General features: G+C 36.6%; 1 protein-coding gene across 2 annotated transcripts in view; it reads right to left on the minus strand.

The window, feature by feature from the left end:
* RASA2 (RAS p21 protein activator 2) overlaps nt 1-19,947 on the minus strand; it is a 121,934-nt gene that overhangs the window by 36,434 nt on the left and 65,553 nt on the right. For both annotated transcript variants that reach the window (XM_028099244.2, XM_028099243.2), the window contains exons 6-12: nt 17,867-17,950; nt 15,045-15,117; nt 11,734-11,810; nt 10,643-10,744; nt 2,442-2,598; nt 1,773-1,921; nt 231-345 (exon numbers count right to left, since the gene is read on the minus strand). In XM_028099244.2, the coding sequence (XP_027955045.1) occupies nt 231-345; nt 1,773-1,921; nt 2,442-2,598; nt 10,643-10,744; nt 11,734-11,810; nt 15,045-15,117; nt 17,867-17,950 (757 nt within the window). The remainder of the gene's footprint in view (nt 1-230; nt 346-1,772; nt 1,922-2,441; nt 2,599-10,642; nt 10,745-11,733; nt 11,811-15,044; nt 15,118-17,866; nt 17,951-19,947) is intronic.

Genomic DNA, 19,947 nt, shown 5'->3' on the forward strand with positions numbered 1-19,947 from the left:
TCTAGTAACAACAACAACAAAAAGAAAGAAATCCAGTAACAAAAAAAAATAATCATGTAGATTATACTCAATGTAGCCTTCAAGTAACAATCCACTGATGGAAAGGTACTTCTGAAGGGCTCAGCCTTATTCTTTCAGTAGTACACGAACGGGTATATGATCCCTGTCACTAGGTCACTTGATGAAAGAGAGGCCACAGAGACTTCAATTATCAGAGGTATAGCCCATACCTCATCTAGAATAGGTTTTAATGTGACTTTCAGGTAGTGCCTTCCCACTATTTTCATCATCTCATCCAGACATCGGGTAGCCAAAGAATTTCCTCTAAAAATTGTGTTTGCATCTCTGAAATACAAACAGAAATAAGGTGAAACCAAGAGCAGTAACACAAATGCTGTGAAATCAATAGCATGAGATATATGACTTTGGCTATATATACAATTTTAGTAATTTTTACCATCCATTTAAAAAGCTTGCTGCCAAGACATGAACAGACATTCCCCAAAGAAGACATAGAGGGCCAACAGACACATGAAAAAGTGCTCAACATCACTTGGTATCAGGGAAATACAAATCAAAACCACAGCGAGATACCACCTCACACCAGTCAGAATGGCTAAAATTAACAAGTCAGGAAACGACAGATGCTGGCATGGATGCGGAGAAAGGGGAACCCTCCTACACTGTTGGTAGGAATGCAAGCTGGTGCAGCCACTCTGGAAAACAGTATGGAGGTTCCTCAAAAAGTTAAAAATACAGCTACCCTATGATGCAGCAATTACACTACTGGGTATTTACTCCAAAGATACAAATGTAGTGAAAAGAAGGGGCACATGCACCCCGATGTTTATAGCAGCAATGTCCACAACAGCCAAACTATGGAAAGAGCCCAGATGTCCATCGACAGGTGAATGGATAAAGATGTGGTATATATATGTACAATGGAATACGACTCAGTCATCAGAAAGAATGAAATCGTGCCATTTGCAATAACGTGGATGGAACTAGAGGGTATTATGCTAAGCAAAATAAGAGAAAGACAATTATCATTATGATCTCACTCATATGTAGAATTTAGTAAACAAAACAGAGGATCATAGCGGAAGAGAGGGGAAAAAACGAGGCAAAATCAGAGAGGGAGACAAACCATAAAAGACTCTTAATCACAGGAAACAAACTTGAGGGTTGCTAGAGGGGAGAGGGTGGGGGGATGGAGCACTGGGTGTTATATAAGACTGATGAATCACTGACCTCTACCTCTGCTGCCATTAGGCTTTTCAAACTTACCAAAACGATTTACCAAAAATAGTAAGAACTTAAAAAAAAAAAAAGCAAACAATATTAATGAACTACAAAAGTGGAATGTGTGTGTATATGAGACAGTGCTATGACAGGACTGGGAAGCCACCTGACTGCTTTTCATAATGTCACACATATGTATACAGGGGTGATACATAATAGGTAAGGAGGAAAAAAACCGGACTTCTGACCTGGCATTTTATCTTGACATGTGAATAATTACAAGAAGCCGCCAAGATTAGTAACAGGAAATTTTGACACTGAATAAAAAAATCCTTCATTAACTGTTAATGTTGCTGTTGGTGGATACCGTTTGCTAACTTAAAGAACTGCCTCTTATTTCTTGCTAAGTGTTCTTTTCAGACTCCCATCCAGTAAGGCTGGTCAATACAAAAGAAGTGAAATTACAAAAAATTTGGCAAACTAAAATCCAATTTCAACACACATAATTAACATTTTAATATAACTCTTACTGTGTATCCTTCAAGTCTAATTCAGCCACTGCAGTGGCAAAAGGAACAAGTTTATCATGGTGCAGCAGCAGTCGTACAAGGGGCAAAACAGCATCATTTTTATCTCGACAAATTTCACCCAAAATGTAAGCAGCTGAGGCAGATATCGGCTAGAATATAGAAAGGCAGAAAACAAGCACAAAATCAAGGAAACACGACTAAATGCCCTATCACTAGCCTATGTAAGTAATTCAAGCATATTTATTGACTATTACCGTTGTACAGAATAATACTTAATTTTCTAGGGTGCCTGGGTGGCTCAGTTGGTTAAGCGACTGCCTTCGGCTCAGGTTGTGGTCCCGGAGTCCTGGGATCGAGTCCCACATCAGGTTCCCGGCTCAGCAGGGAGCCTGCTTCTCCCTCTGACCCTCTCCCCTCTCATGCTGTTTCTCCCTCTCAAATAAATAAATAAAATCTTAAAAAAAAAAATTTAATTTTCTAAAACTTTTCTCAGAGATGAAATTTCAAGCATGTCCTGGAATCAGTACTGTGGCTCAGATAAACTGAATATATATATGTATATATATTGACTATTTTAATAAAACTTGATACTCAAATCTTTTCCACATCATTTATAGGATTATTTTAGCCATTTCACATTAAATCATACCCTTAAGATTTTTAAAGTACCTGAACATCTGGTGATTTTAGCAGCAACGTTTTCAAAGGACCATAGTACTCTGAAGGAAGCACATAGTCTTCTGTATAACATATATTTAATCGAAGAGATCCCAGATCATCAGTTTTAGATGACTTGTTTCCATTGTCTCTTGGTTGTAGCAAGTACCTAAAGTAAAAATACAGTTGCATTCATGAGATGATAATGAGCATCCAAGTCAGTGAGGTAAATAAACAGCTAAGCTGTTAAAAAAAAAAAAAAACCAAACCAAAAAAGTCAACTTAGTATTTAAGGTTAAGATACTTTATAAGTAGCCAACTATCAATCTTCAGAGGCTTAATATTGGTTGTATACTGAATAGAAAGCTATAAACAGATTTTTACCCGGGAAACAAAAAGTACAGGTAATACAAAAATTAAGATCTCAAAGGGGTTGAATTAGTTTGATTAGCTTGTAGATTTAGGAAAAGAGAATAAAAAGTAAAACATTTAAAATCCAATGTATAATCAAAAATAACATCTCACTACCTAACCTAAGACACATTTAGCTGAAATAGATAAGACATACCACAAGAAGGCACAAGTGATCTTGTTTTAAAGTAAATCTTATATTTGTAAAAATCTGAACTTATTTTTTAAAAAGTTAGTGACTGAAGGTTTATAGATTTTTATATTATTAAAGGAGAAACAATGTAACTACACTGAAAATATTTTTATTTGCAGAAATCAGATGTACATGAATTTTTTTTATTTAGGCAAGTAGAAGGCAAAAAATATATATGTACAAAGAGAGGTTTAAAATTTTCCAAGAAAAATGTTTAGAAATCAAGAGGAGTTTGTTGGACAAAAATCAGAAATCTAATAGTTATTTTTAAAGACTTTTTATCATGGAAATTTAATAACACATACAAAAGTAAAGAGAACGGTATATCTATTGAACCCCCATGCACCTATCACCTAGCTTTAGTAATCATCAATGCGAGGCTATTCTTGTTTCAGCCATACCTCTACTCACTCCTCCCATCCCATTCCTGCATTATCTTAAAGCAATTTCCAGACGTCTTATAATTTTATCTGTAACTATTTCAATATATATAACTATATATAACTTTTTAAAAATTATCATTATCCAGTTTGTGTTCAAACTCTCCCAAACTTTATCATGAACACTTTTCTACAGTTTGTTCATATCCAAGGTCCATACATTACTTGTTTCTTTTAACCTATAGATTCCCTATACCCAAGAAATCTGGTAGTTAGAGTAGGATTTTCCACAATTAGGGATTACGCTAAATCTATCTCCATGACGTCACTTAACATGTTCTTTGTCCTCTCTGTACTTTCTGTATATTGGCAGTCAGATCTAGAGGCTTGGCTAGATTCAGGTTTGATATGCTGGCAAGAACATTTCACTGATAGTGTGTAGTTCCACAAAGAGGCACTAATGTCTGTCTCTCTTTTTGTGATATTAGCAGTCACTGATGAACACTGCCTAGAGTCATTAACTTTCAGAGATTATAAAATGATAGCTTTTTTTTTTATTTTTTAAAGATTTTACTTATTTTTTTTTTTGTCATAGCGAGAGAGCACAAGCAGGGGGAGCGGCAGGCAGAGGGAGAAGCAGGCTCTCTGCCAAGCAGGGAGCCCGATGTGGGACTCGATCCCAGGACCCTAGGATCATGACCTGAGCTGAAGGCAGACGCGCAACGGACTGAGCCACGCAGGCGTCTCAAAATGATAGTTTTAGAATTCTATCATTCCTCCTTTACTTACTACCTGGAATACTTTTTATAAATTAGAGTCATGAGTTTTGATACTTACTTTTGATATTTATCACCTATGGCCTCCCCATTATACTAACTTGTTTAAAAACAGAAGGTAGGGAGGGTTTAAAAGAATATTTACTAGTTTTGAGAAAGATAGAATTAAAGACATAAAAGGAAACTAGAGAATCAACCAAGCAAAATTTAAAAGATGAGAGGATGACAATAAAGGGAGAAGAAATTATATAGAAATTATATCACTATCTACGAAAGAGGACACTCTATTTTGAAACACCAGCCTTCAGAATTTCTATTCTGATTTGAGAAATAATGTTTTAAAGATTTGCCTGAGGAAATAACTGCATATAAGCCTATTAGCAAAGGTGACCCTGAAGTACCTCTAAGGGAAAAGTCTAGTTGGCTGATCACCAAACATCCTGAAAAGGACATTACTTTGGTCAAATTCCACAATCTACTATATGTTTTATAGACCTGCAAATTCAGATACCTAGTTTTATCTAAAAGTAAACCTGAACTGCAATGACTGAGCATAGAGACTGGTATATTTAAAGTAGAAAGATAGGGCGCCTGGGTGGCTCAGTTGGTTAAGCGACTGCCTTCGGCTCAGGTCATGATCCTGGAGTCCCGGGATCGAGTCCCGCATCGGGCTCCCTGCTCAGCAGGGAGTCTGCTTCTCCCTCTGACCCTCCCCCCTCTCATGTGCTCTCTCTCTCTCTCTCAAATAAATAAAATCTTTAAAAAAAAATAAAGTAGAAAGATAATTTCTAAATTTATGAAAAGAAATACAACAGTCAAGCAGTAAAAATACCTGCACTTTTTTTTTGTGACCAATACGTTTTATTATGCAAGCAAATGTTCATTCACAAAGGTAGGGCAAAGAGTGGTTATATTAATAATGAATACCCTCAACTCACTACGTCCCCCATGCACTTACCACTCGGCTTCAACAATTATCACTGTTTCCCATGGTGCTTCACCTATATTCCTCACTGCAACTAATACATTTTTTTTTTTACCTGTTAATACTTTTTAATCTGTTTAATACATTTTTTACCTACTGATAAGCTATCTGGAAAGCCATATTATCAGAGGGACTATGGTGAGTACAGAGATACAACACAGAGACTGAGGTAGTCTTAAGAGTTCCCAGCTAAGATTAACAGTTTTGCCAAGGAAATAGTAATGCTTCTGGAGCAGAATCTCCTTCTTTCTTGATTGTATTTAAATGGGCAGTACCTACCCATGTTTGCCTCTTTGGGATCCTTTATTATTCTAATAATCCCTTCCGTTTTAACTAGTGTTTTCCATATATGGGATATAAAAATAAAATAAAAATACTTTTATTATAGTTACAACTTGGTTCTGCCTCCCTAAGATTGCACTTACCCATCTTAAATCTTAAACAATGTCCCCATATTCTAGTCAGATTTACAGATTCTGTTTTGGTTTGTTCTATAGGAATTTTACTCAGAGGGCAACTTTAATTCCCTTATCTCCAAATTACTGGAGGAAGGAGTATACTTTGTCCCTCTGTTACTCTCACAAAACTACAAAATACCAGCAAAATAGATCTATATAATCCTAACATGGCCTGTTCTGTGCAGAGGGATTAGGGCAATGCTATGCCAGTTACTAATTATTATGTATGCACTCCTTTAGAATGCCCAGGAACCCCAGAAGGGCTCACTGCTGCTTCATTTTTTAAGCTTGTTTCCTTGGGTTTCTTCAGAAGGGTAAGAAATCCTTCTGGGCACAGTATCTCATCTGTGTCTACTTGAAAAAACATAAAATTTCAGAATACCCTCAACTCACCACCTCCCCATGCCCCTTCAATTTTTTTTTTTAAAGATTTTATTTATTTGTTAGAAAGAGAGAGAGAGAGCACACGCACAAGCAGGGGGAGCTGCAGGCAGAGAGAGAAGCAGGCTCCCTGCTGAGCAGGGAGCCCAATGCGGGGCTCAGTCCCAGCACCCTGGGATCATGACCTGAGCTGAAGGCAGATGCTTAGCTTAATGACTGAGCCACCCAGGCGCCCCAGTGATTTGTTATTTTATAACATTGTTTAAAAAGGTTCTATTTAAACCCTGAAGAATCCCTTGTGGACTAAGTAATCTTGTATGAATCAGAGGTAAAGAGAAAACCCTCAAGATTTGTTAAATGAGGATACATGGCCATGCCTAAGGTCAAGGGATTAAAAAAAATCAAATACATTTTCTTCAGTTTTTGAGTAAAGCATTTCAGTTTCAAAGAATAAGAAAAAGGAAATAAAGAGGAATTATTAACTGAAAGTAGAATTCAGTTGCTCTACACATATTTTTTTATTCACAATTGGAGAGGCGTAAAAGTAATCCTGATGCTCTCAAGATTCAGCCATTTTGAAAGGTCCTTAACAGAAAAAAAATCTAGCATTTGAAAATTTTTAACAAGGTCTGTATAACTGAAGTTAAGGTAGGCAGGTAAAAACTACAATTATTTGTTCATAATGCTGAAAACAAGCATAATGAAGTTATGTTTAAAAGCTGGAAAGTAACTGTTCAGAGGCAGCTCTACTAACACTTGAATGCTGTTTCTGGTTCTATAAAGATAAGCATTATCAGTGGATTTTTACTTAAAATTGGAGATTAAAGATAGGTGGCAAAATCAGCAAACTAGACAACCAACTCATATCAAGTAAAATATTAATCTAGTTTTAAATATGTATAAAGTGCTTATGTTGAAAAACCCCAACCATTTGTTTCATTTACTATTTGAATCTTACATTCAGCATGAAAATTACAACATGAAAAGATGTTTGTAGCTATTGTTTTTTCTTTTCTTTTTTAAAAAAGATTTTATTTATTTATTTGTCAGAGAGAGGGAGCGCACGCGCGCACAAGCAGGGGGAGTGGCAGGCAGAGGGAGAAGCAGGCTCCCGCCGAGCAGGGAGCCCGATGTGGGACTCAATCCCAGGACCCTGGGATCATGACATGAGCTGAAGGCAGACACTTAACCAACTGAGCCACCCAGGCGCCCCTCTATTGTCTTTTCTTAATGTCCATTTTTACATGTTGGATCATTTGGGGGGAAATTGTGCCAATTTGTACAATCACACAAAGGTTTTGCACACATTAAGACACTGACATTACGGGAACTGGTGAAATGAGATTAAACTAGACTGCCTCTGAGGTTCTCTTTCTAACTTTCCAAACAATGGCATACTGGTATGACAACAAAGGATGCAGAAATTCTGTATGTATTGCTCTGGAGGAATGATGATGACAGCAGCAATCACTGTAATGATGAGAGCATGAGCTATACCCATGGTCACTGAACTTGCAGCTTGTTTCATTTATGAGGATGAATGCATTTCATCTTCTAACAACTCTGGGAAGCAGGTACTCCCTATTTTATAGCCAGAGAAAGGCAAAGCCAAGTGAGCAGCAACTTGTCCAAGGTCACACAGGTAGTTATGGCAGAGGTTAAGATTTGAACGAAGGCAATTTGGTTCCAGAGCCCATACCAAGAACCACTACCAAGGTTCTACAAATATTTACTGAAGTTCTACTACACTGGCAAGTGAGAAAAGCAAGGTGCAGATCAGGATAATATGTGCCCATTTGTGTAAAGAAGGGAAAAGAATATATACATATTTGACTATATTCCATAAAATATTTCCAGAAACTCAAAACAGTGATTGCCTCAGAAGAGGGGAAATGATTAGCTAAGGGACTGGGGCAAGACACAGATTTTTACCTTTTGAACTGTGAACCGTGTGAGTATATTACCGATTCAAAAAATCATATAAAATTCTATTATCTATAAGGTTAAAGTTAAAAGGAGTTACTATCAACACTAACAAGCTCTCCTAACATCTGACAGAAGTTTCAGAATAAAGAACATATGTCATTGCTAAGGAACTGAAAAGCCAAGAAAGGAATGGGAGAATGACTGGATCATGTCGTAATCTGAGAATAAAATTAAATTGGAACCATTAAAATCCGTTATCAGGAAAAGACTATAATAGACAAATACTAATTGGAAATTATGTGAAAAAAGAAAGCAAATTGAAACTTTTCAAACAACAGGATTACATTACTGATAATTATTCTTTTTCCTACTATGAAGATTAGAAAGAATATGCCTGAAATTCTGAAGGTAAAGAAAGCTTTTCCTGCGTTTTCATGCAGTTACCATCAATCCCACAGGGGGATGCTATAGCTCTACAAATGACAAAGGAGCCTAAGTTTAATTTCTGATTTAAAATGGCATTCACATTTTTATACTTCCTTGTATCTATGGAAGTATAAATAAATTAGGAGATGTTTCTATTCCATGTTGTATAAATTTTTTTAAAGATTTATTTGAGAGAGAGCGAGAGATAGCAAGGGGGAGAGAGAGAGAGAGAACAAGTGGGGAGAGGGGGAGAGGGAGAGGGAGAGGGAGAAGCAGGCTTCCTGATGAGCAACGAGCCAGAATTTGGGCCTTGATCCCAAGACTCTGGGATCATGACCTGAGCTGAAGGCAGATGCTTAACCGACTGAGCCACCCAGGCACCCTGCATGTTGTGTAAATTTTAGAACTTACACTTTTGGCTTTAAAATGTTTTAAAATACTGGCAAAAAAATCTATAGGAATAAACTTAATTTCTGTTTGTCAGTGTTCTTACATCCTGCCAAGGTGGACAAAGTTTGTCAGATTTGGAGGACCTGTCTGGAAACAGTCTTACTTAAAATACAAGCCGGGTGGCACATTTCAGGTTCACTTTGAGGGGTCCTGAGAGGCGTAACAACTCACTTTTTAATTTTGTACGAGTGGCATGCCATACAATTTTAAAGACCTAACAAAGTGAGTGCAGAGATTTTCTTTTTCTTTAAGACTTTATTTTTTTTGAGAGAGAGAGAGAAAGCATGAGCAGCGGGGAGAGGTAGAGAGAGGGAGAAGCAGACTCCCCGCTGAGCAGGGAACCTGCCATGGGGCTCGATCCCAGGACCCTGGGATCATGACCTGAGCCAAAGACAGACACTTAACCGACTGAGCCACCCAGGCTCCCCAAGAGATTTTCATTTTAAAATGTATGCTATTTTACAGAAGGTGAAAGAAGACATGAGGTGGGGGGTGTGACAGGTCTCAAAGGTTGTTTGTCAATTTTTCAAAGTGAGCAAGCTTAATCCCCTCCAAAGCTGGATACATTTTTGAAATTATACAAAATGCCACCAAGAAAGACCAATAAATCTTAGATCTGCATTAGCAAGAGGTAAAAATAAAATAAAAATTTTGAGTCTAAAAATCCGTCTATAACAGAGTTCAAAGTGAATTATGTCTGGCAGTCAATATGTAGAGGCAGGCTCTTTTAAAGACAAATGAGATTGGTGCCCACAGTAAGAAACATCTACACACTTAGTTTCAACTCCTCTTCTAGACACTGAAACTGAGTTCTAAATAGCAGGCATTAGAGGCAAATGAGAAAGGCCTGTTTTCTTTATGCCCAGTAGAAACCCAAGTCTAGCATGAGGGCTGCTGGGCAACCTACTGGAAGGCATGGATAGGCATGCTTTTAAGTGCTCTAGACAGAAAAAAATGATAGTTTCACATCAGTTCTGTTAAGGAAAAATAATATCAGTTTAATGTATGAACATTACGTTTTATCAACAATCAGTTTAATGTCACTGTTAAAGACATGAAAAGGTAAAATACTGTAACCATTATTGAGCCACCAGAGCACCTCAAGAAAGTATTTACTCAATCAGCTCAACATCCGGACCCTAGACACACTTACTTACTTACTTATTTATTTATTACGAGTGGGGGTGGGAGGAGAATCTCAAGCAGACTCCCAGCTGAGCACGGAGCCCAGTGTGGGGCTTGATTGCACAACCTTGAGATGATGACCTGAGCTGAAATCATGAGCTGCACGCTCAACCAATTCAGCCACCCAGGCTCCCTGACCCTAGACATTTAGAAAGTAACATCAGAGCCATTCATAGTGCATCTCAGTAGGGTGTGGTAAAGGAAAATGACTGGTTAGATCCCATCAACAGTTGATTCCCTGCCATAAACCCCTCTGTTTTCAAACATCCACCGTTCCCATTATATTAATAAGGCTTCTGTACTGAAGATGCTGATTTGTGACCAAGCATCTTACACCTGGGCAACTCTTATATAATGTTTTAAATGATTTTAATTTTCTCCTTAAAGATTTCATTTTTGAACAGAACAATATTCCTAGACAATTCAGTTCTTATATCTCAGTACTAGAGGTTAAGTCATAAAAACCATCAATGTACTTCTATTTCTGCAAAAATAAATAAACCAAATCAATAAAATTTAATGACTTCTGGCTTATTCTACCTCAAATTTAAAAATCTGCTTATAGTAAGCATTTATCTGCATGTACATTTTATTAAAGGAGATGACCTACTGTGGAGTTCACTAGAATGTTTGTCTTCTTACCAGGCTTGATGAGAGGAATCATTTCTTAACACGTTCACAGGAACCTTAATCTCGCCCAGGAAAATATCTTGGACCAGGTTTCCATTGTTCCACAAGTCGATCCTGAAAATTTAAAACTGGCTTTATTTTTTGCAAACAATGTTTAAGAGAACACACGCCACCAGGTAGCTTCAAATCACTTTGATTGTATTATAGCATTAATTTTACATGCTTAAAAGTAAGAGATGTTAGCACTGTCATATGCCTTATTAACTAAACTAAGAAAACAAAATATTGCAGTAGCTTTTATTTATAAGCACAAAATGTAACTATTTTAAATAGTCTACAAGAAAGCACTTAAGTTTCTTAGTTTCAAAGTCTAGGCTTTATTTTAACCTGTAGCAGTAAGAACTAGAGTTACTTTGTTGAATCTGAGAAAAGAAACCACAAGACTACAGTTTCTTTCTCAATTAGAGCCAGTTAATATGTAAAGATAGGTGATTTGGAAAAATACATTACCTGATCATTCCAAACATGTGACTAACACACCCTTTAGATGAACACACTGTTAACACCACACCTGTACATGCACTTACAGAACTTTCCCCTCCCAAACAGCATAGAGATTTAAGACCTAAATAGCACAAACTTCAAACACATGCACCTGTTGAATTATCTTACAAGACTTCTTACCTCACTGAAATTTCTGTTAGACAGCAGATATGTTAAGAAGAATAAAAAAATTATTTCTAAATTGGCTAAAATATAATTACTTTTCTATATATTCTTTGCACCCATTATGCTATGATTCAGAAATTTAAAGAGCAATTAAATTTGTGAAAATTAAAAATATAGTAAAATAGGTGAAAATTAGGTCATCTTTGGTTTTAAATAAATACACCTTGACTACTTCTGCAAGGAAAACAGATTTTGAAAAGATAATACGAATTTAAATTAGATGTATGTTCCTCTAAGTTTCATCAACTAACTTGCTAAAGAGAAATCTATTAAGCTTGGCTCACCTATTTTCTTTTTAGGATTTTTTTATTTGGGATTTAGGATTTTCTTTTGGCACCAAAAAAAACAATTCTGTAAAACTCCAAGACAAATACCTAATTTCTAGCTTTTCAATGTCCTCCTCTTCTACCTGGAACTGGGACTTCCTTGTGTAACTACTGGATCTGGTTACCTGTGAACAAAAAATTTTAGCTGACAACATATTTTTAAATATTTTTTTCCTACAGGAACTTAAAAAACTATCAAAATGTTCAATTGTGTTTATTATAAACAAAGGGAAAACGCTTAGGTAATAGTTTCCCCCAAAGCTAAAGATTAAAATGGCTATGGAAGTATCAGGGAGGAAAGAATAAGGCAGTATAAAAATACCAACAACAACCTTGCCTCCATGCCCTCCCTTATCAACTCAATCTACAGCAACATTAGGTTCTCTGACTCACATGTAATCTGTTAGTGGCTCAAAGAGTGTTCTATTTTGGTGAAGCTGCACATGCTAAGAACCGTTTGAAGACTTTCCCACATTTCTCAAGCTATCATTTCTATCCTTACACTTCCTTCTCGCATTTTTACCAAAAATATCAAGGCTACTGGCAGGGACTTCCTCAGCTCCCATCCACCTGAACATGTCCTTTCTCACACAGGTCCTTCTACTTGATGAGTTTTCTCATTTCTTCTGAACAAGAGATGAGATGATCCTCCTCTTTTCCAAGACTATTGCACCCATGCATGATATACAGTAAGCATTTGATGTATTTTAATTATGGCTTTCATTACCAGCTTATTCACCTCACTCAAGGCTAAGAAAAATTCTACACTTAAATTATGGTCTTCCTATCTGCTTCCTTTCACAGACAAATATCTCAAAACTGTAATCCATCCTTAGAGCTGCCACTTCCTCACACCCACTCACTATAGTAACTCCTTATAATCTGGTTTCCTCACAGATCACCCTCTCCAAACCCCTCTTAGTCACCAAGTCTGATGGTGAGTCCTTAGTTCTTGTCTTCCTTGACCCCTCTATCAGAACAAGTGAATACAACTATACCTCCTTGCCAGAAACACTCTTTTGAGTTTACCCAGGCACTACCCAGGCGACCTCCTGCTCTCTGCTTCTTCCTGTGGGACCTCTTCTTCCTCAGAACCTATAAATATGGGTTTTCTCCATGGTTTTAACTTTTATTTTGCTCTAAGAGCTGCAAAGGGCTGTACAGTTTACAAAGTGCTTTCACATCCATTATCTTCTTTGTTCATCAGAATGCTGCTCTGAAGCAGGCAGGGCTAGATTTATTATCCTCATCTTGAAAAATGAGGAAGTTAAGAGATGTGCTCAAAGCTAAATATCTAATAAGTGGCAGAACTGAGCTTCCTCACTTTTCTCCTATACTGTATACCTCTATTCCCTTGGCTTTCTTGACTCTCTCTAAGCAAATCTTGAGTCCTTATCTACAGCCATCACCCATCTTAAGTTTCAGTCATGAACTGCCTATTGCAAGGTTTTCATGTCAGACCTCAAGTTCATTATGTCCCAAACTGAACCACTTCTGCTTTCCTTAACTTTTCCCTTATTCCAGATTTGAAACCATGAGGACATTGGACTTCTCCCTTTGTGTCTTGTCTTCTATAATCAATTTGTTATCCTGTCCTTTACAGCTTCTTTCTCATCTGTCACTTTCTTTTTCCATGTTACACTCTTGGATCAGAACCACCCCCCCCCACTTTTTTTTTTTTTTTAACACCTAAACTGTAAGTAAGAGTTTCTTGATCTCTGTTCTTTCTCAGCCACTGGCCCACAGATCACGGTTAATTCTTCTCAAAACACTGCATTACTCTTACCACTTCCAGGCTCAAAAACATTCAACAGCTACTCTGTAAGCACACCAGCCAGGTTATTCAATGTCTTTCATAGTTGGTCCAAGTCTAGCTTTTAAGCTTTGTTCCAATTATTCTCTTATAGAACCTTTCCAGTTAAATCATTATTTGCTATTCTTTGGACATAACTTTCTGTTTTCTGTCTCTTTGTCTCTGCTCAAAATGTTCTTTCTAATACTCCTTTTCCCTCACTTAACTTGGCTGGAGCAGAGCTCATCCGACCTCCCCAGAATCTACTGCATTTTACTGCTGTGTGCACACATGCATACGTGTGCTCTGTGTTTCTTGCTTTATTTAGCTCGCGGACAGAGATTGAATCTTATCTTTATAATCAGCTCAACAAAGGGCTTTTGAATAAATGCTTTAAGGCTTCACAGGTACACTTGGGTATAGCAAGCAGGGCAGGCCTTGCCTTTCAAAGGACCATCTGCTTGCTGCAAGTTGCCCCATGTTTTCTGCAGGCTAGATGTAACAGCCATTGATAAATGTGTAACAACCAAAGTCCTTAGCCAGGAAATGGAAAGGTCTCACACTGGTACCTTTTCTTTTGTTTTTCTTTCTCCCTTGCCTCCACCCCCACAATTCTTCCTACTTCAATTTAGTATTTTCTTTAACCTATGTTTCTTTATTAAAGTACAGTAATCAGGCATGGCTAGATGTGCTCTCACTCGTCTCCACTTGGAATTATCAAGAAAAACACACACAAAAGAGGAAAAAGCACATAATATAACTTTCTCCCAAATCTTTCCTACCTGTTAAATCTCACTTGCAACATGTTCTATGGTTAGAACACAATCTTTAGAAATCAGAGGTCAACTTTTTTTTTCTGTAGTTTTCAAATAATATGAAAAAGGGTTTCTTTAACAAATGCTCCACAGTAAAGAACTTCAAAGCACTGTACTTTGGGGCAACTTCAAGGCAGCTGAAGATCTCTATGAAAATAAGCCTGTGTCTGTAGAGGCAATTAGCTAAAAAGAACTTAATAATAAGGCCTTAATCATATAGTACTTTATGGTCTCAAAGCATTCTCCCATTTGGGCCTCCTAAAAACTCTGTCAGGTTTGGCTAGTGTTTTCTCTTACAAAATTATCCTTTCACAAGATAAAATTAAACCTCACATTTAGTGATTTATTCCATGTCAACTGGGACAAGAACTCCAACCAAGTGACGTCATACTTACTTTACTAGTGATTTTCAAGTACTCTGTAGAAGAGTCCAGTGGCCACTGTGTGTCAGGTGGGGGGCTGGGTAAAGTCGGGGGGTGTGGAGGAGGGTGTGACAATGGGGATGACTAAGAAGGTGGCCCTAGTGTGGCCGTAGTCCTCCCTAACCCCAAATCAGTTATGGCTCTGCCTTTATTTGTTTTATATACTGGGCCTCTACCACATTACATCACGGTTCTACTGCTCTTAGAATACAAATGCTTAGTTGCATTAGTTGATTAAATGATTACTATGGCTATAGTTCAAAAAAAGAAGTAAACCAGCATTCAATATTAAATATTCAGTGTCAACATTTATATAAAATAAAAAGTTACCTCAAAATAAAAGATTTCATTAAACTGCGGATTGCTTGTTTTCTTCTTTACTTTTGTCTTCTTTTGGTCATTCCTGTTCCAATGTGGTAGAGTTTTACCTTGTAGAACTTAATAGTACACAATTATAAAACATGCTATTTCCAACCAGGGAGCCTGACCTCCCTTTAGCTGTTAAGATGACTCAGGGAAAACTATGGTTTTAAATATTACTTGGGGAAAAAACTTGAGGTGTCTCTAAAGACTCAAATCAAAGAAAATACAAGTTTGTATATGTAATATATGACAAGATTGTATTTTCTCTCTATGGCTACACTAGGTTGACTGTCAAACTTATTTTATATATACTAGCTTATTTTATATCTGAATGGTAAAAGGAAGACAGTGAGATTCAGGGTACCTTTATCTATGCTGAAAAATACCTGAGGAATACGAAAAGCATTCTTAACTAATCTTGGGCTTCAGCTACAATATGGCTTTTTAAAAAACTTTTTATTTTGAGGGCGCCTGGGTGGCTCAGTTGGTTAAGCGACTGCCTTAGGCTCAGGTCATGATCCTGGAGTCTCGATATCGAGTCCCGCATCGGGCTCCCTGCTCAGCGGGGAGTCTGCTTCTCCCTCTGACCCTCTTCCCTCTCATGCTCTCTCTCTACCATTCTCTCTAATAAATAAATAAAATCTTAAAAAAAAAAAAACTTTTTAGTTTGAAATAGAGAAGGTTGCAAAGAAATGTACAGGGAAGTCCCATGCAGTCTTTCCCCAGCCTCTCCCAATTTTAACATCTTATGTGACAGTAGGACACTATCAATACTAATAATGACTCTTAATTTAAAACAAATTCATATGCCAGTTTCCATTTGTATGTTATTAAATGATTGCACTAAAGAATTTGTCTTCAACTACAGATTATAAACAAAAACAAAAATAGCTCCACTAGGTTAAACATTTTTAACATACAGAACTAATCCCTGGTAGCATGAATGTTAAAGGATTGAGTATCTGCTTTCAAATTTAAAACCATCTATAGTAATAACAGTGCAATATTGTTTGAGCACACAGTGAGTACTAGGCATGGCACTAGGTATTTTATATACATATATAAATACATTTTTTAAAGTGACTTACTGGTGATTTTCTAACAAATAAAAATACCTATATTGTACACCTAAAACTAATATTTAACACGGTATGCTGACTATCCTGGAATTAAGAAAAATTAATAAAAATAAATAATAAAAAGAATACCTAGAGAGCCTGAAGTTGGGGAGAAGGGGTGTGTGTCTGTGTATGTATGTATGTATGTGTTTGGTATGGAGGGAATATTATGTTCTTTTTTTCCTGATTTTAAACCTTCAAGTTGTAGGCAAATTTCAGACTAGTCAGGCTCTGAAAGAAATCATAATGAAGTTATAAAATACGAAATAGACAAATTGCTGTAGGTTTTTCCATAAATCATCATAAATAATTTAAATCAATGATATGGTGCACTTTACCATGTTCTGGTACTTCAGCAGTCTGTCTACAGCTTGGGATTCTCTCTGTAGAGCATAGATGCCATGAGTAGAAAAGGCATTTTTAGTTCTGAGCTGCTTTCCAGATAAAAATATGGAAACTGCCTTGTGATTCTGGGCTAGCATTTCTTAAAACAGGATTTTACCTACATAAAACCTAAGACATTTGAAGGTAGGAAGGCCAATGATGAATGAAGAAGGTCAAGTTTATGTTGTAAAGTACATTTTAACTACTATAAACCTAATGTTGCTTCCCACAGTCTAAGAGTCCAGCATATTTGAAAGGGCAACCACTTTCTTTCTATAAAAACACGGGTGCCTGGGTGGCTCAGTTGGTTGGGCGACTGCCTTCGGCTCAGGTCATGATCCTGGAGTCCCGGGATCAAGTCCTGCGTCGGGCTCCCAGCTCAGCAGGGAGTCTGCTTCTCCCTCTGACCTTCCCCCCTCTCATGTGCCCTCTCTGTCTCATTCTTTCTCTCAAATAAATAAATAAAATATTTAAAAAAAAAACCCAAAAACAGGACTTGGTTGTTTGCAAGTGTGTAACAGAACTCACTAGAGATCTTTCTTTCAAAGCATTCACTACTTTGTGTCATAAATAGCTATTTAGCATTTATTCTTAGAATCTTAATTTGGTAATTCTTAAGTCACATTTTAAAACTTAAAAATCTAATAATAATTTGCTCTCCTACTCTGAATTCTGAACTCCAGGTTACAAATAGAAGCCAACCACCGATGATTTCAATGTAATGAAGCATCTACTGTCAAAGAAGGAAATCATTTGTTAAGCCCATATACATATTGAGTCTTCAGATCCAGAGACGTTTACATTTCTGGATTAAAATCAGTGTACTTATGGTAAATAAAGGCATGTTTGAAATTGTTTAGAGGTAAAAAAAAAAATCTCATAATAATTCAATAAACATTACCTACCAATGACATGGATGGAGCTAGAGCGTATTATGCTAAGTGAAATAAGTCAGTCAGAGAAAGAGAAATACCATAATATGACTTCACTCATATGTGGAATTTAAGAAACAAAACAAATGAGCATAGGGGAAAAAAAAAAAGAGAGAAAGGCAAATCAAGAAACACTGACTCTTAACTACAGAGGACAAACTGTTGGTTACCAGCAGGTAGGTGGGTGGGGGGGTGGGGGAAATAGGTGATGGGGAGTAAGGAGCGCACTTGTGATGAGCACTGGGTGATGAATGGGAGTGCTGGATCACTGAACAGTACACCTGAAACTAACATTACAGTGTATGTTAACTAACTGGAATTTAAATAAAAACTTAAAAAAAAAAAAAAACATTACCTAGAAGGGCCCACTAGAGAAACTGTTGCATAAGGGTCACAGCTTTGTCCATTTATGAGAGGCAACCCATGGCATGCCATGATGCTAAGAAAGAATAAAAGAAAGTTAACATATATTCAAGTTTAACAACATAAAGCATTATTTTTAAATATAAATTAATATATTCAAAGGGTTAAAACTGTTTTCCACAAGTCTGCAGAAGTATGCCTATATACCACCTACCCCAAATACATCTATCTATACTGTGCACTTATTTATGCTATATTTCTGAAACAGGACTTAAACTAGATTGCCACAATCAGTACTGGGACTACCAAATAATATGTAGCACACATCCCCCCACTAAATATCCAGCAAGGCCCAATCGTGGTTTGACAATATATTAAAACTGCTGTGGCTTCTAAACAGGAAAAGAATGTGGTGTGAACCTTAAAGGAGAAACTACAAACCAAGCTAGATCTATGGCATCACATCCTCTGCTAAAGCATGAATGAGAAACAAGGAAACGACTGTGGTTTCCACTTAAAATCTGATTCATAAATAGAAGGCAAGCCTCACACAATTCTGGAGCCTTTTATTCTGATTCTCAGTAACAGCTCCTATACCATTCTGCAGGAAATGTTTCAGAACTTAAAAACCAAGGTCTTCTAATCCGATCTATAGGTAAAGTCACTGGTATTTACAGAGGACATAGAATCTAACTTAAAGATCTGCTCCCCACATTTCCTCACTCAATATTTAGTTCATGAATTTAGTTTAACATCTAAGGGTCTGCATTTTGTAATGTCTATGAAAAACTCATGAGAGTTGCTGAAAAGTATTCTTTGTTGAAAGATGTGGGCTATTGAGCAACATCCTTATTTCTCTCCACAACCCACAGATCATATATGTGGGTGAAGTGCATATGCTGTGCTGCCAAGTAAAGAAATAAATGATAATATGACTCATTTCTATTAAACTGAGTATCAAAAATCAAATTTTAAAAATTTCTGAAACTAACCAAAGAAAGCACAGGCCAAGATAATAATTCTGGTTATTAATGTTAGGTTCAGGTACAGTCAAATTTTCCAACTATATACCGTTTGAAACTTAACAGTCCTCAGGCTAAATCTCAAAATGATACCTGGTTTTTATATAGCATTTGTAGTTTACCATGTATTTTGACAAAATGTATCTAATTCCCACAACTGCCTTTGAGAAAAAAGCACCTTAAAGAGGAAAACAAGACCCAAAAAGATCATGTGACACAGTAACAAAATAAGGCTAAAGAGGTAATACTACTTGTACAAAGTGGGCCAAGACCCAACTTCTACTTTCTTAACTGTTTCTAAAGTCCAGTGTCTTTCTACATTCCCTACTGCACCTGAATTTATTGTATTACTCTCCTTGTAATACCAGATTTATCTCATGTAAACACTAATTATGAAAAATCTTAATTATAGAAAGTCACTATAATTTTATGAAGTATAAAAAAACCTAAGAAAAATGCAGTTCATTATACAAAGACTTCTATAAGAATACTTCACAACGCAAAAGAATGATGTCCATAAGCCAGAAATATGAATCTATAAAAATCATCAGAAGTGGTCTTAACTTTTAAATGTAAGATAGTTTTAAAATTGTTTTGACAAACTCAGTATTATTAAATACAAATTATTTTATTTACTGCATGTCATGAAATATTTTTCTAATTACTGAGAATACAACTATTCTTCTAATCAGTGAACCAAGCAAATTCATATCATAAACCATGGATAAGCAGAAAACAAATGTTGAAAATGAGCTTAGTATACTAAATCATCTTACATTTTGTTTAAATATGACATTTGATATTAATACATTTTCTAGAAATTGCAAAGGAAAATAAATTTAGTCCAAACTTGTTTAAAATATAGAATGACCTAAATCTCTTCCTTGAGGTTTTGTTGTTGTTTTAAACTAGAAGACAAGTGTTAATGTCTATGTACAGCCAAGATGGAGTAACAGGGAAAAGAATTACCTCCCTGCCTGAAATAACCGGGGGCGGGGGGGGGGGGGGAGACAAAATTGGCAGTGCAGGACACTGATCTCTGAGGGGAGAA

This window comes from Eumetopias jubatus, unplaced genomic scaffold (genome assembly GCF_037043125.1).
Source record: "Eumetopias jubatus isolate StellerSeaLion01/CBP00866 unplaced genomic scaffold, mEumJub1_p1.0 scaffold_1, whole genome shotgun sequence".
NCBI classification, from domain to species: Eukaryota; Metazoa; Chordata; class Mammalia; order Carnivora; family Otariidae; genus Eumetopias; species Eumetopias jubatus.